The 13,230-nt window shown below is 39.9% G+C and overlaps 1 protein-coding gene across 1 annotated transcript; it reads right to left on the reverse strand.

Moving 5' to 3' along the window:
• Positions 1-2,067: 2,067 nt before the first annotated feature.
• On the reverse strand, positions 2,068-9,754 carry LOC124282323 (adenosine receptor A3-like). The gene is made up of 2 exons (XM_046718290.1): positions 8,742-9,754; positions 2,068-3,109 (listed from the first exon to the last, which is right to left on the reverse strand). The coding sequence occupies exons 1-2, from the start codon at positions 9,064-9,066 to the stop codon at positions 2,868-2,870; spliced, it is 567 nt and encodes a 188-aa protein (XP_046574246.1). The 5' UTR covers positions 9,067-9,754; the 3' UTR covers positions 2,068-2,867.
• Between the last annotated feature and the right edge of the window lie 3,476 nt (positions 9,755-13,230).

The following is a 13,230-nucleotide window of genomic DNA, read 5'->3' on the forward strand; positions in this document are numbered from 1 at the left end:
AAGTAGAACGACCTACACCAGAATTAAATTAGACTTAAACGTTATCAGTCGGAGAATATTCGATTAACGAAATCCAAAGTCGCTCAGTTGTAAACTGAAGACTGTTCACTTCTTTGTTCAGGCACACTTAAGATAAGACATGGTTCGGTATTCAAAAACTATATTAGTAAGTATGTAAAAGCAATTATATACATACAGATATTATTACAATTTAAAACACCAGCTAGAAAAATAATATTTACAATTTTACACATGGGCTATAAATATACAATTTACAACTGAAACACTGTAAGCTATAAGCAACACAAACAATTAGTTCTACACAATCGTCATACATATTTACAGGTTTTGATAAAGACCAGAATATTTTAAGTAATGTATTATTTGTTCAGTCACTCTCTTCCAGGATTTATCTTTATTTCAGAAACAAAAACTATTTAAAAATCCCAATTAAATGAAATTTAAACGTTATCAATCTGAGAAATTTCAATTCACGAAATCCATATTCCCCCAGCTTCTTAGTTCAGGCACACATAAGATAAGACATGGTTCGGTGATCGAAAACTATATTAGTAAGTATATATAGCCTAATTTCTACACACATATTAATTTCAATTTAAAACACAGTCAAGATACTTATTTTTTACAATTTAAAACACCGGCTAGAACAATATTATTTAAAATTTTCACGTGGGCTATAACAATACAATTTACAACTGAAACACTGTAAGCTATAAGCAAACAAACTATTAGCTCTACAAAAACATATTTACAGTATTTGATATATTTCATGTAGTGTATTATGGTACACCAGCTCACACGGGTAAAGCGATCTTTTACTCATGATGATGTGAATCCCTCACACTGATAATTGGCTTGAAATCATTGTATGGGATAAGCAGTTGTAATAATGGTTTCTCCAGAGCCGTCTCAGCTCCAGCATCGGCTTTTGTGTTACCTGCTAAACCTACATGACTTGATAGGCTCCAAGAGAGATGTCACATAGGCGAATTGATAAATAGTGGTAAACTTCTAAAATGTCGTGAATGATCGGGTGATACTCGACAATGCATCTGATAAGATGATCATTTTTTAACAATGAAGCAGTGAAGATGGAACTAATGTCGAGGATTCTCGAGGAGACAGACTTGGATCCAGTGACAGTAACACTGGAAGCTGCCACCATACTTGGATAAGTCTGTAAAAATGAGCTGTGGGTGATATACTTTGAGCGTAACTGGTTGTATTCTTGTTGGAATACAAAAGGATCTGTTCTGATGTTTTAAGGTTTGGTAAGGTCTACCTCTGGCTTCATCATTTACGGGGCGGAAAAGACAGAAGCGGTAAGAAGGTATGATATCGAGGTAAATTTTACCTGTATTAATTAATTACTGAATTACTGAATTATTGAATTGATGAAGTGAGAGGGGTGTATGTTGGGTTGTTCCTCAGCCTCCACTTACAGAGTAGAGCTTAATCCTTGTTGGTGGATAAAGTCTATTTCTTTTCTTAATTGCTCTAGTGAGATTTATATAGTATGCCGACTTGCAGGGTGTCGTGATCTTTAAATAATTAGGCAGAATGGAGCCCATTTGTACTTGCAGTTGTTGTTTATAAACTGAGATATATACTGAGGTAATCAACCACTCAGCCAGTTCGAACAATGATTTGTTTGTTTTTGTTTTGTTTGATTTTTATATTTATATTATTTTTGTTTGTTTGTTGTTTTGTTTTTGTTTTGTTGTTGTTTGGTTTTGTTTGTTTATTTATTTTTTAATTATTATTATTTTAATTTGTTTTTGGGGGTGGGGTGGGTGGGCGAGTTAATGATATAGGGCGATAATTGTTCTTCAGCTAAGAAACGGTGCCAGACCTCCACCAGGGAAGAGAAGTTGCACTGAAGCATGCCTTGGAAATGTACAAGAGACTCAGTATCACATTTAACTGGTAAGTGTGAAAGGTGTGCTGTGAAATATTGATGTATAATATGTGATATGATGTTGATGTTGTATTAAGTTGTATAAATGGATAACTTGTATATATATAATTAATAAATACAGACAAACATTGAATCAAACGCAGTAGCATTTTATCCCATTTGGCCCCGGATACTATTTCACAGGGAAACAAATAAGGGAATAAAGGGGATTATCACACCCCAGTGATTTCTTCTACTGAGACAATAGGAGTTGGGTAAGTTGGAACACCCCGATAGATCAGTCTGATCCCAACCAGGCTTTGGCATAGGATTGATAATGGCAATACCCCACGAAAGAGGGAATTTTGGGGTGAATCATTTCTACGTTTTGAACAGAGTTGCGCGGGAATAAATTTAGTTAAATACCTCATACAGGACTGATGAATAATTTGTTTAAAAGTAATCTTGCCCTGATGCTTGTCAGTTTAAAAGTATTTAGGTTGTTCGTTCCAGGATGTCGGCGGTAGTGCTGTCAGAGGGAATCAAGGGAAGGTCAAACTACAATGTGACAAGCATTAAGGAAGGGGTATTTTCAGTGCATCAACAACCTCCGACCCACAACGTCCTTAATACATTACCAGTCCCTTGCTGATATTTCAGCTTTACGTTTTGTCTCTTTTCCCAACGAAATTGTTAAAGACGCGCTTAATTGTTGGTGCTCTTCATATCAGACAATAACTAATCTTCCATCCAAGGTAATGTCCTACTCAAGTATACATTTGCATCATACGTTGTCAATTAACTTAAATCAAACATAACTTGAGAGGATAATATACTTCAAACATCAGATTCCAAATCTTTTTAAAGAAAATATTAGTCCAAAACCTATGGCAATGTTCATTTCCTCTTACACACACTCCTTTCAGTTAGAAATAAACATCGATTCATTTTAATCCATATCGATGGCAATTGTCTGTATGGTTCCACTAGTGGTTGAATTTGAAGAGTTGTCGCCCTTGCCAAGGAAACGGAGTAGTCTCCTCCGGACTGGCGGCAACTTGAAAGCGTAGATGATGGGGTTGACGAGGGAGTTCGCGAACGTCAGGACGCTGGCGTAAATGATGTAGTCACCAACTGCGTATGCAGACATTTCGTGAAATCCTCCAGACGTGTACACCAAGGCTATCATAGCTGCAACAAATGATAATCATCTGTAGTATTCCAACGTTAGAACCAACATGTCATCGATCAGAACTGTAACAGAATCATCTGTAGCATTCCAACCCAGCATTAGAACAAAACAGTATCAGAGCTGCAACAGAATCACCTGTAGTATTCCAACCCAGCATTAGAACAAAATAGTATCAGAGCTACAGCATATTCCAGCGTTAAACAAAATAGTATCAGAGCTGCAACAGAATCACCTGTAGTATTCCAACCCAGCGTTAGAACAAAATAGTGGTATCAGAGTATTCTGCAACAGATCATCACCTGTAGTATTCCAACCCAGCGTTAGAACAAAACAGTATCAGAAACAGAATCACCTGTAGTATTCCAACGTATTCCAACCCAGCGTTAGAACTGCAACAGAATCACCTGTAGTATTCCAACCCAGCGTTAGAACAAAACAGTATCAAGCTGCAACAGAATCACCTGTAGTATTCCAACCCAGCGTTAGAACAAAATAGTATCAGAGCTGCAACAGAATCACCTGTAGTATTCCAACCCAGCGTTAGAACAAAATGGTATCAGAGCTGCAACAGAATCACCTGTAGTATTCCAACGTTAGAACCAACATGTCATCGATCAGAACTGTAACAGAATCACCTGTAATTCAACCCAGCGTTAGAACAAAACAGTATTCCAACCCATTCCAACCCAGCGTTAGAACAAAACAGAATCAGAGCTGCAACAGAATCATCTGTAGTATTCCAACCCAGCGTTAGAACAAAATAGTATCAGAGCTGCAACAGAATCACCTGTAGTATTCCAACCCAGCGTTAGAACAAAACAGTATCAGAGCTGCAACAGAATCACCTGTAGTATTCCAACGTTTGAACCAACATGTCATCGATCAGAACTGTAACAGAATCACCTGTAGTATTCCAACCCAGCGTTAGAACAAAACAGTATCAGAGCTGCAACAGAATCACCTGTAGTATTCCAACCCAGCGTTAGAACAAAATGGTATCAGAGCTGAGCAACAGAATCACCTGTAGTATTCCAAGCATTAGCGTTCAGAAACAGAATCATTAGAACAAAATGGTATCAGAGCTGCAACAGAATCACCTGTAGTATTCCAACCCAGCGTTAGAACAAAATGGTATCAGAGCTGCAACAGAATCATCTGTAGTATTCCAACCCAGCGTTAGAACAAAATAGTATCAGAGCTGCAACAGAATCACCTGTAGTATTCCAACCCAGCGTTAGAACAAAATAGTATCAGAGCTGCAACAGAATCACCTGTAGTATTCCAACCCAGCGTTAGAACAAAACAGTATCAGAGCTGCAACAGAATCACCTGTAGTATTCCAACCCAGCATTAGAACAAAACAGTATCAGAGCTGCAACAGAATCACCTGTAGTATTCCAACGTTAGAACCAACATGTCATCGATCAGAACTGTAACAGAATCACCTGTATTATTCCAACCCAGCGTTAGAACAAAACAGAATCAGAGCTACAACAGAATCATCTGTAGTATTCAAACCCAGCGTTAGAACAAAATAGTTTCGGAGCTGCAACAGCATCACCTGTAGTCTTCCAAGACAGCATTAGAACAAAACAGTATCAGAGCTGCAACAGAATCACCTGTAGTATTCCAACCCAGCGTTAGAACAAAATAGTATCAGAGCTGCAACAGAATCACCTGTAGTATTCCAACCCAGCGTTAGAACAAAAAAGTATCAGAGCTACAAGAGAATCACCTGTAGTATTCCAACGTTAGAACCAACATGTCATCGATCAGAACTGTAACAGAATCACCTGTAGTATTCCAACCCAGCGTTAGAACAAAATAGTATCAGAGCTGCAACAGAATCACCTGTAGTATTCCAACGTTAGAACCAACATGTCATCGATCAGAACTGTAACAGAATCACCTGTAGTATTCCAACCCAGCATTAGAACAAAACAGTATCAGAGCTGCAACAGAATCACCTGTAGTATTCCAACCCAGCGTTAGAACAAAATGGTATCAGAGCTGCAACAGAATCACCTGTAGTATTCCAACCCAGCGTTAGAACAAAATGGTATCAGAGCTGCAACAGAATCACCTGTAGTATTCCAACCCAGCGTTAGAACAAAATAGTATCAGAGCTGCAACAGAATCACCTGTAGTATTCCAACCCAGCGTTAGAACAAAATGGTATCAGAGCTGCAACAGAATCACCTGTAGTATTCCAACGTTAGAACCAACATGTCATCGATCAGAACTGTAACAGAATCACCTGTAGTATTCCAACCCAGCGTTAGAACAAAATAGTATTAGAGCTGCAACAGAATCACCTGTAGTATTCCAACGTTTGAACCAACATGTCATCGATCAGAACTGTAACAGAATCACCTGTAGTATTCCAACCCAGCATTAGAACAAAACAGTATCAGAGCTGCAACAGAATCACCTGTAGTATTCCAACCCAGCGTTAGAACAAAATGGTATCAGAGCTGCAACAGAATCACCTGTAGTATTCCAACCCAGCGTTAGAACAAAACAGTATCAGAGCTGCAACAGAATCACCTGTAGTATTCCAACCCAGCGTTAGAACAAAATGGTATCAGAGCTGCAACAGAATCACCTGTAGTATTCCAACGTTAGAACCAACATGTCATCGATCAGAGCTGTAACAGAATCACCTGTAGTATTCCAACCCAGCGTTAGAACAAAACAGTATCAGAGCTGCAACAGAATCACCTGTAGTATTCCAACCCAGCGTTAGAACAAAATGTAGTATCAGAGCTGCAACAGAATCACCTGTAGTATTCCAACGTTAGAACCAACATGTCATCGATCAGAACTGTAACAGAATCACCTGTAAAATTCCAAACCAGCGTTAGAATTCCAACCCAGCGTTAAAAACAAAAGTATCAGAGCTGCAACAGAATCACCTGTAGTATTCCAACCCAGCGTTAGAACAAAACAGTATCAGAGCTGCAGCAGAATCACCTGTAGTATTCCAACCCAGCGTTAGAACAAAATAGTATCAGAGCTGCAACAGAATCACCTGTAGTATTCCAACCCAGCGTTAGAACAAAACAGTATCAGAGCTGCAACAGAATCACCTGTAGTATTCCAACCCAGCGTTAGAACAAAATGGTATCAGAGCTGCAACAGAATCACCTGTAGTATTCCAACCCAGCGTTAGAACAAAATAGTATCAGAGCTGCAACAGAATCACCTGTAGTATTCCAACCCAGCGTTAGAACAAAACAGTATCAGAGCTGCAACAGAATCACCTGTAGTATTCCAACGTTAGAACCAACATGTCATCGATCAGAACTGTAACAGAATCACCTGTAGTATTCCAACCCAGCGTTAGAACAAAATAGTATTAGAGCTGCAACAGAATCACCTGTAGTATTCCAACGTTTGAACCAACATGTCATCGATCAGAACTGTAACAGAATCACCTGTAGTATTCCAACCCAGCATTAGAACAAAACAGTATCAGAGCTGCAACAGAATCACCTGTAGTATTCCAACCCAGCGTTAGAACAAAATGGTATCAGAGCTGCAACAGAATCACCTGCAGTATTCCAACCCAGCGTTAGAACAAAATGGTATCAGAGCTGCAACAGAATCACCTGTAGTATTCCAACCCAGCGTTAGAACAAAATAGTATCAGAGCTGCAACAGAATCACCTGTAGTATTCCAACCCAGCGTTAGAACAAAATAGTATCAGAGCTGCAACAGAATCACCTGTAGTATTCCAACCCAGCGTTAGAACAAAATGGTATCAGAGCTGCAACAGAATCATCCAGCGTTAGCGTTAGAACAAAATCAGAGCTACAACAGTATCAGAGCTGCAACAGAATCACCTGTAGTATTCCAACCCAGCGTTAGAACAAAATGTCATCAGAGCTGCTGTAACAGAATCACCTGTAGTATTCCAACCCAGCGTTAGAACAAAACAGTATCAGAGCTGCAACAGAATCACCTGTAGTATTCCAACCCAGCGTTAGAACAAAATGGTATCAGAGCTGAACAAAATAGTATCAGAGCTGCAACAGAATCACCTGTAGTATTCCAACGTTAGAACCAACATGTCATCGATCAGAACTGTAACAGAATCACCTGTAGTATTCCAACCCAGCGTTAGAACAAAAATCAGTATCAGAGCTGCAACAGAATCACCTGTAGTATTCCAACCCAGCGTTAGAACAAAATAGTCAGAGCTATCAGATCACTGCAACAGAATCACCTGTAGTATTCCAATTCCAACCCAGCGTTAGAACAAAACAGTATCAGAGCTGCAACAGAATCACCTGTAGTATTCCAACCCAGCGTTAGAAAAAACGTTAGAACAAAATAGTAACAGAATCACCTGTAGTATTCCAACCCAGCGTTAGAACAAAAGAATCAGAGCTGCAACAGAATCACCTGTAGTATTCCAACCCAGCGTTAGAACAAAATGGTATCAGAGCTGCAACAGAATCACCTGTAGTATTCCAACCCAGCGTTAGAACAAAATAGTATCAGACAACAGAATCACCTGTAGTATTCCAACCCAGCGTTAGAACAAAACAGTATCAGAGCTGCAACAGAATCACCTGTAGTATTCCAACGTTAGAACCAACATGTCATCGATCAGAACTGTAACAGAATCACCTGTAGTATTCCAACCCAGCGTTAGAACAAAACAGAATCAGAGCTACAACAGAATCATCTGTAGTATTCCAACCCAGCGTTAGAACAAAATAGATTCGGAGCTGCAACAGAATCACCTGTAGTATTCCAACCCAGCATTAGAACAAAACAGTATCAGAGCTGCAACAGAATCACCTGTAGTATTCCAACCCAGCGTTAGAACAAAATAGTATCAGAGCTGCAACAGAATCATCTGTAGTATTCCAACCCAGCGTTAGAACAAAATAGTATCAGAGCTGCAACAGAATCACCTGTAGTATTCCAACCCAGCGTTAGAACAAAACAGTATCAGAGCTGCAACAGAATCACCTGTAGTATTCCAACCCAGCGTTAGAACAAAATAGTATCAGAGCTGCAACAGAATCACCTGTAGTATTCCAACGTTTAGAACCAACATGTCATCGATCAGAACTGTAACAGAATCACCTGTAGTATTCCAACCCAGCATTAGAACAAAACAGTATCAGAGCTGCAACAGAATCACCTGTAGTATTCCAACCCAGCGTTAGAACAAAATAGTATCAGAGCTGCAACAGAATCACCTGTAGTATTCCAACCCAGCGTTAGAACAAAATGGTATCAGAGCTGCAACAGAATCACCTGTAGTATTCCAACGTTTGAACCAACATGTCATCGATCAGAACAGTAACAGAATCACCTGTAGTATTCCAACCCAGCGTTAGAACAAAATGGTATCAGAGCTAAAGTGAGTTAATATTTTATGTCACATGGGTAGTATTTCAGTCATATCGTGACAAACGCATCTTACACAAACACAACACTTTGTGAGATTATGTAGTTCAGGTGATAATTATGTAAACATAAAAAACTATGTAAGTCCAATATCTTCATCCAGTTAAGATTTGCTGGATTGAATCTAACCTTATTGGGTTCATCAATTTCAGAAAACTACGTTAGTGACGCTGATAACATAAGTGAAAACGCCACTGTCTTACCTAGAGGTGAAAACGAGATGATGTAAGTTCCAATCAGGATGACCACAGTTTTGGTGAACTTCATGCTCCCAGAGTTCATGTTCCCTGTGACGTCAGTAGCCGCGATAGCGCGGGAATGTCTCCTAACGACCAGAAATATCTTCATGTACAGGACACAAATCACAACAAATGGTAAGACAATAAGCGACAGTCCCATCTGTATGTATCCCGCCGTTAAGACTCCTAGCAGGGAACATGCAGGTTCTGAAGGTGCTGGTGTATCGCTCCAGCCGTAGGCCGGGATGAGGCCGAGGTTGACGGAGAAGACCCAGATGGCCGCCGACATGATGGACACGGACTTCCGGGTGATGACATCCTGGTAACGGTAGGGAAGACAATCTTCACGAACCTGTCAAGTGTCAGGAGGGCCAGATGATAGACAGAACAACACACGAAGGTGAAGACGACGCCAAGACGAACCAGGCATTCTGTGAAGTTCTGAAAGTTGATCAAGTTGTATCCAACTGTGTGAATGACAAGGACCCCTGTGAGCATGTCGGTGACCGCAAGATGACACATCACCAGATCCGTGGCCTCCAGACTCGTCCTTCTCACCAAGGTATCCAGGACAAAGGCGTTCGAGACCAGGGTAAGAATTCCAATCAGTAAGATAACGATGTTTATTGCAAGCAGAGGTGCGGTTACCTCGTATCCATTCAAGCTTGTAAATAAGACTAGCGATGTACTTGCATCAGAGTTAGCCATGACACTTGGACATCCACTACAGAGTACCGCTATCTCCTTTGTGAACCGAACTGGACTTTACTGTCGAATTATACTATAGTCTCATTATACTTGAATATAAAAAAACCTGTGATCAATGAAACCACTAACGGACGTCAATACATGGTCTTTCGGTACACATGTTAGATTTTACCTGTAACCTTTGAAAATCGACTGATTGCTGGAAACAAATGGCTGCTCCGATCATCATTAACATTTTATCAATTTGCAACACGGCAATCAGCTTGACACAAATATTCAACAGATATCGGTTACATTATGATTGTATCACAGATTCATGTGCGTAGTACATGGGGTTAGGGTGACATTGTCTTCAAATGCGACGTAATTCGTTCTGCGAAATTGCGTCCCTGGGATAGGCTAGACAAACGTTTGTTCTCTCAGATCTCGATTCATGCTGATTATGTTTCTTGGTACCCGTGAAGATCCGGGTTAGAATATTGATCTTCAGTAACCAATGCTTGTCGTAAGAGGCGACTAACGGGATCAGGTGGTAAGGCTCGCTGACTTGACTTGACACATGTCATCGGTTCCCATGTGCGCAGATCGATGTTCATGCTGTTGATCACTGGATTTTCTGGTCAGGACTCGATTATTTACAGACCGCCGCCATATAGCTGGAATATTGCTAAACTCACTATGTGTCTTGGTATGGCAGCTTCCTACACCACACACCCCTGGTATGACACCTGTATCACTTTCCTCCCACAACAAGCTGACACAAAGACAGCGTTTGACCCAACTATTGGAGACACGGCCTATTTATAATTCTGACAGAAGGACTATTACCATATGAATAGCTATGGATTAGTGGTCGTTAAAGAATGCAAGCGGTCGGGTCTAACGTACGGGTGTCAATTTGGGCATACATCGAACAATGTTGTTTAAGGTTTAAAAGTAGTTTTGTGTTTGAGCATCTACGGAGCAATGCATTGTGACCCATAAGTATTGTTTCGGTTGATAATTTGCCGTGACAAAAGGTTTAAGAGTCCCATTTGAACCAACAAAATAGAACACAGACAAGTCTAAAATATTCAATTGTATTTTGAATAAACCATGAACAAGGTTACAATGAATGACAATACAGATTTCTTGTACAATGCAGTTGAGTCACAAATCGAAAATATTGTGTCACAGATCTAAAACATTATCTCACCAGAGTCTTGACATTCACAGTGAGAAGCGATATACTAATGGAAGGTTGTTGGCAATGACAACAGTTGAATAGACAAGCACGGTCGGTCTTGAAACGTTAATAAACTGGTTGATAGCAGACAGATGTGCATAAATCCGAAGTCCTCAAAGTTCTGTGTTAGTACGGTCACACAACTCAACAATCATGATTTATATAGCTTTTACACAATTCTCGAGCATACTAGCAAAGTTAGGCTACGTCAATATCCTCTCAGAACGTAAAAGAATTACATCGAAAACACAAGACACCACGAGAAGCAAACAAGCAAGTCTGCCAGCCAAGGGAAGGTAACTCCAAAGTGCTATCTCAAAAGGCCCTACTCTCATAACACTCTCCCCCTTAAGAAAAGAAAGTAAACAGAAACTTTCTGTTACAATTATAGCAAGATAACTAACATAATAAGATGACATGTAATCATATGAATAACATGAGAAACATCTTGCAGAATTACTATGATATAATGCAGATACAAACATACAGCATCATCAAATCATTATGCATTTACAACCTGGAAAGTGCATCAGCACAAACATTGTCTTTGCCTTTAATGTGCCTAATCACAAGATTGAACCCTTGCAAGGTCAAACTCCACCCCATAACTCTTTCATTCTTGTTCTTCATGTTGTGAAGAAAAGTCAAGGCATTGTGATCAATAAACACTTCAATCGGAAAAGTAGTGGTACCTAGGTACACTTCAAAATGTTGCAAAGCTAGCAAATTACCTAAAGTCTCTTTCTCAATGGTAGAATAATTTCTTTGATGCTTATCAAACTTCTTGGAAAAATAACAAACTGGGTGTTCAATTCCTGAATCATCCTCTTGAATCAGGACAGCACCTGCACCTACATCACTTACATCGATTTTTACATCTCAAAATTTGGTGCCTGCAATACTGGAGTATGGCTTTGACTTTTTAATGCAGTCTGACAACTGCTCCCCCACTTGCATTTTACCTTTTTCTCCAAAAGGTTGGTAAGTGGTGATACAAATCTGAGAAATTTTGACAAAACTTTCTATAATACCCACGAATCTCATGAATTCTCTCTTATACTGAGGTACTGGAAAGTGTACAATTGCTTTAACCTTAGCATGAACTTGCTGTACCTGGCCGTGCTCTACAACATGCCCTAACAATTCAACCTGTGCCTTCCCAAATGCACGAGTTCTCTTGACATGTTCTTCCCACTCCATGTCATAATTGATGACAGCATCCATGTAAGCTTCGACACTATCAAGACCAGATGTGACATAGTTGACGAGTCTCTGGAACGTCGCTGGTGCGTTCTTCAGACCAGACGGCATCACTGTATTGATACAGTCCATCTGGTGTACCGAATGACGATATATTCTTCGCACGGTCTGTGAGTGGAATCTGCCAGAAGCCCTTCAAACTTACTTATATATCTAGCGTGACCAATGCGATCAATGCAATCGTCAACTCTCGGAATAGGATAAGAATCCGTTCGTGAGAGCGCATTGACAGCTTTCAGGTCAGCACAGTTACCACCTCTACCACTCTTCGGCACAAGAACACAAGGTGATCTCCACGGACTGTCAATGGGTTCAATAATGTCATTGTCCTGCATGTAATTCAGCACAGCATCACCTACATCTATGTCATGGCTAACAACATTAGTTCGGCCAGGCATATCAGGATATAAGTGAGAGAACTCATGAATCAAATCTGTCATTTGAGCTTTCTTCTCAGGGGATAAATAATAATAATAATAATAATATTAATGCTAATTTTTGCGCCTAGACTCCAACGCGATGCTGTTCTCTGGCGTTACATTATTACCGTGGCGGAATTGTACTTTCAAAGCTGCTACTAAGCGCTAAGCGCGACCGTATAGGTCCGTACATCAGCTTTTCAGGTTCCCATTTTAAACAGGTGAGTGGACTGAGTGCAATGTGGACGAAGTGCCTTGCCCAGGGACACAACACAGTATGAGACCCAGGTCACAATTTTGGTGTCTCCACCGGGATTCGAACACGGGCCTTTGGCGTGAGAGGCCAGCATGCTAACCACTGCACCACTGTGCTCCACATGTGATAGCTTCCCATCAATGTGAGCTAACACATCAGAATTTCTTAACTTTGGTGAAACATTATCACTAAGGTCAACAAACTTCACATTGCAAACACCATCATCAACATTTTCAACATGTGACATTGCATAGGTTCGAAGGTTTCGAAGGTTTTTTATTTTCTCAACTTCCACCAACGGTGGTACATGAGTGAAGTGGAAACAAAGTTATATACATATATACACAAAGATGGCATCGGAGAGATATAATTGAGGTAGGATAATGTACAATACAATATACATATATATTCATATATACAAGGTCGTCATTAGAGAATGATGCAAACATTTAATTACATGTATTTATATCTAAACTTCTATTGATACATTTAATAAATTTTGACAAATCTTTAACATATTTAGCTTTCTTTGAACAAAGTAATATTTTATGTGTATAAAGGTTGGGCCATGTATTGACGTACTGA

This window comes from Haliotis rubra, unplaced genomic scaffold (assembly GCF_003918875.1).
Source record: "Haliotis rubra isolate DU_JTF1 unplaced genomic scaffold, ASM391887v1 Scf298, whole genome shotgun sequence".
Classification (NCBI taxonomy): Eukaryota; Metazoa; Mollusca; class Gastropoda; order Lepetellida; family Haliotidae; genus Haliotis; species Haliotis rubra.

Excerpts from the sequence above, each read along its gene's own strand:
- LOC124282323 (XM_046718290.1), bottom strand. The coding sequence starts at position 9,066 with ATGTCGGCGGCCATCTGGGTCTTCTCCGTCAACCTCGGCCTCATCCCG. Across the intron at positions 3,110-8,741 it reads CATCTCGTTTTCACCTCTAG|CTATGATAGCCTTGGTGTAC; the intron begins GTAAGACAGTGG and ends CATTTGTTGCAG.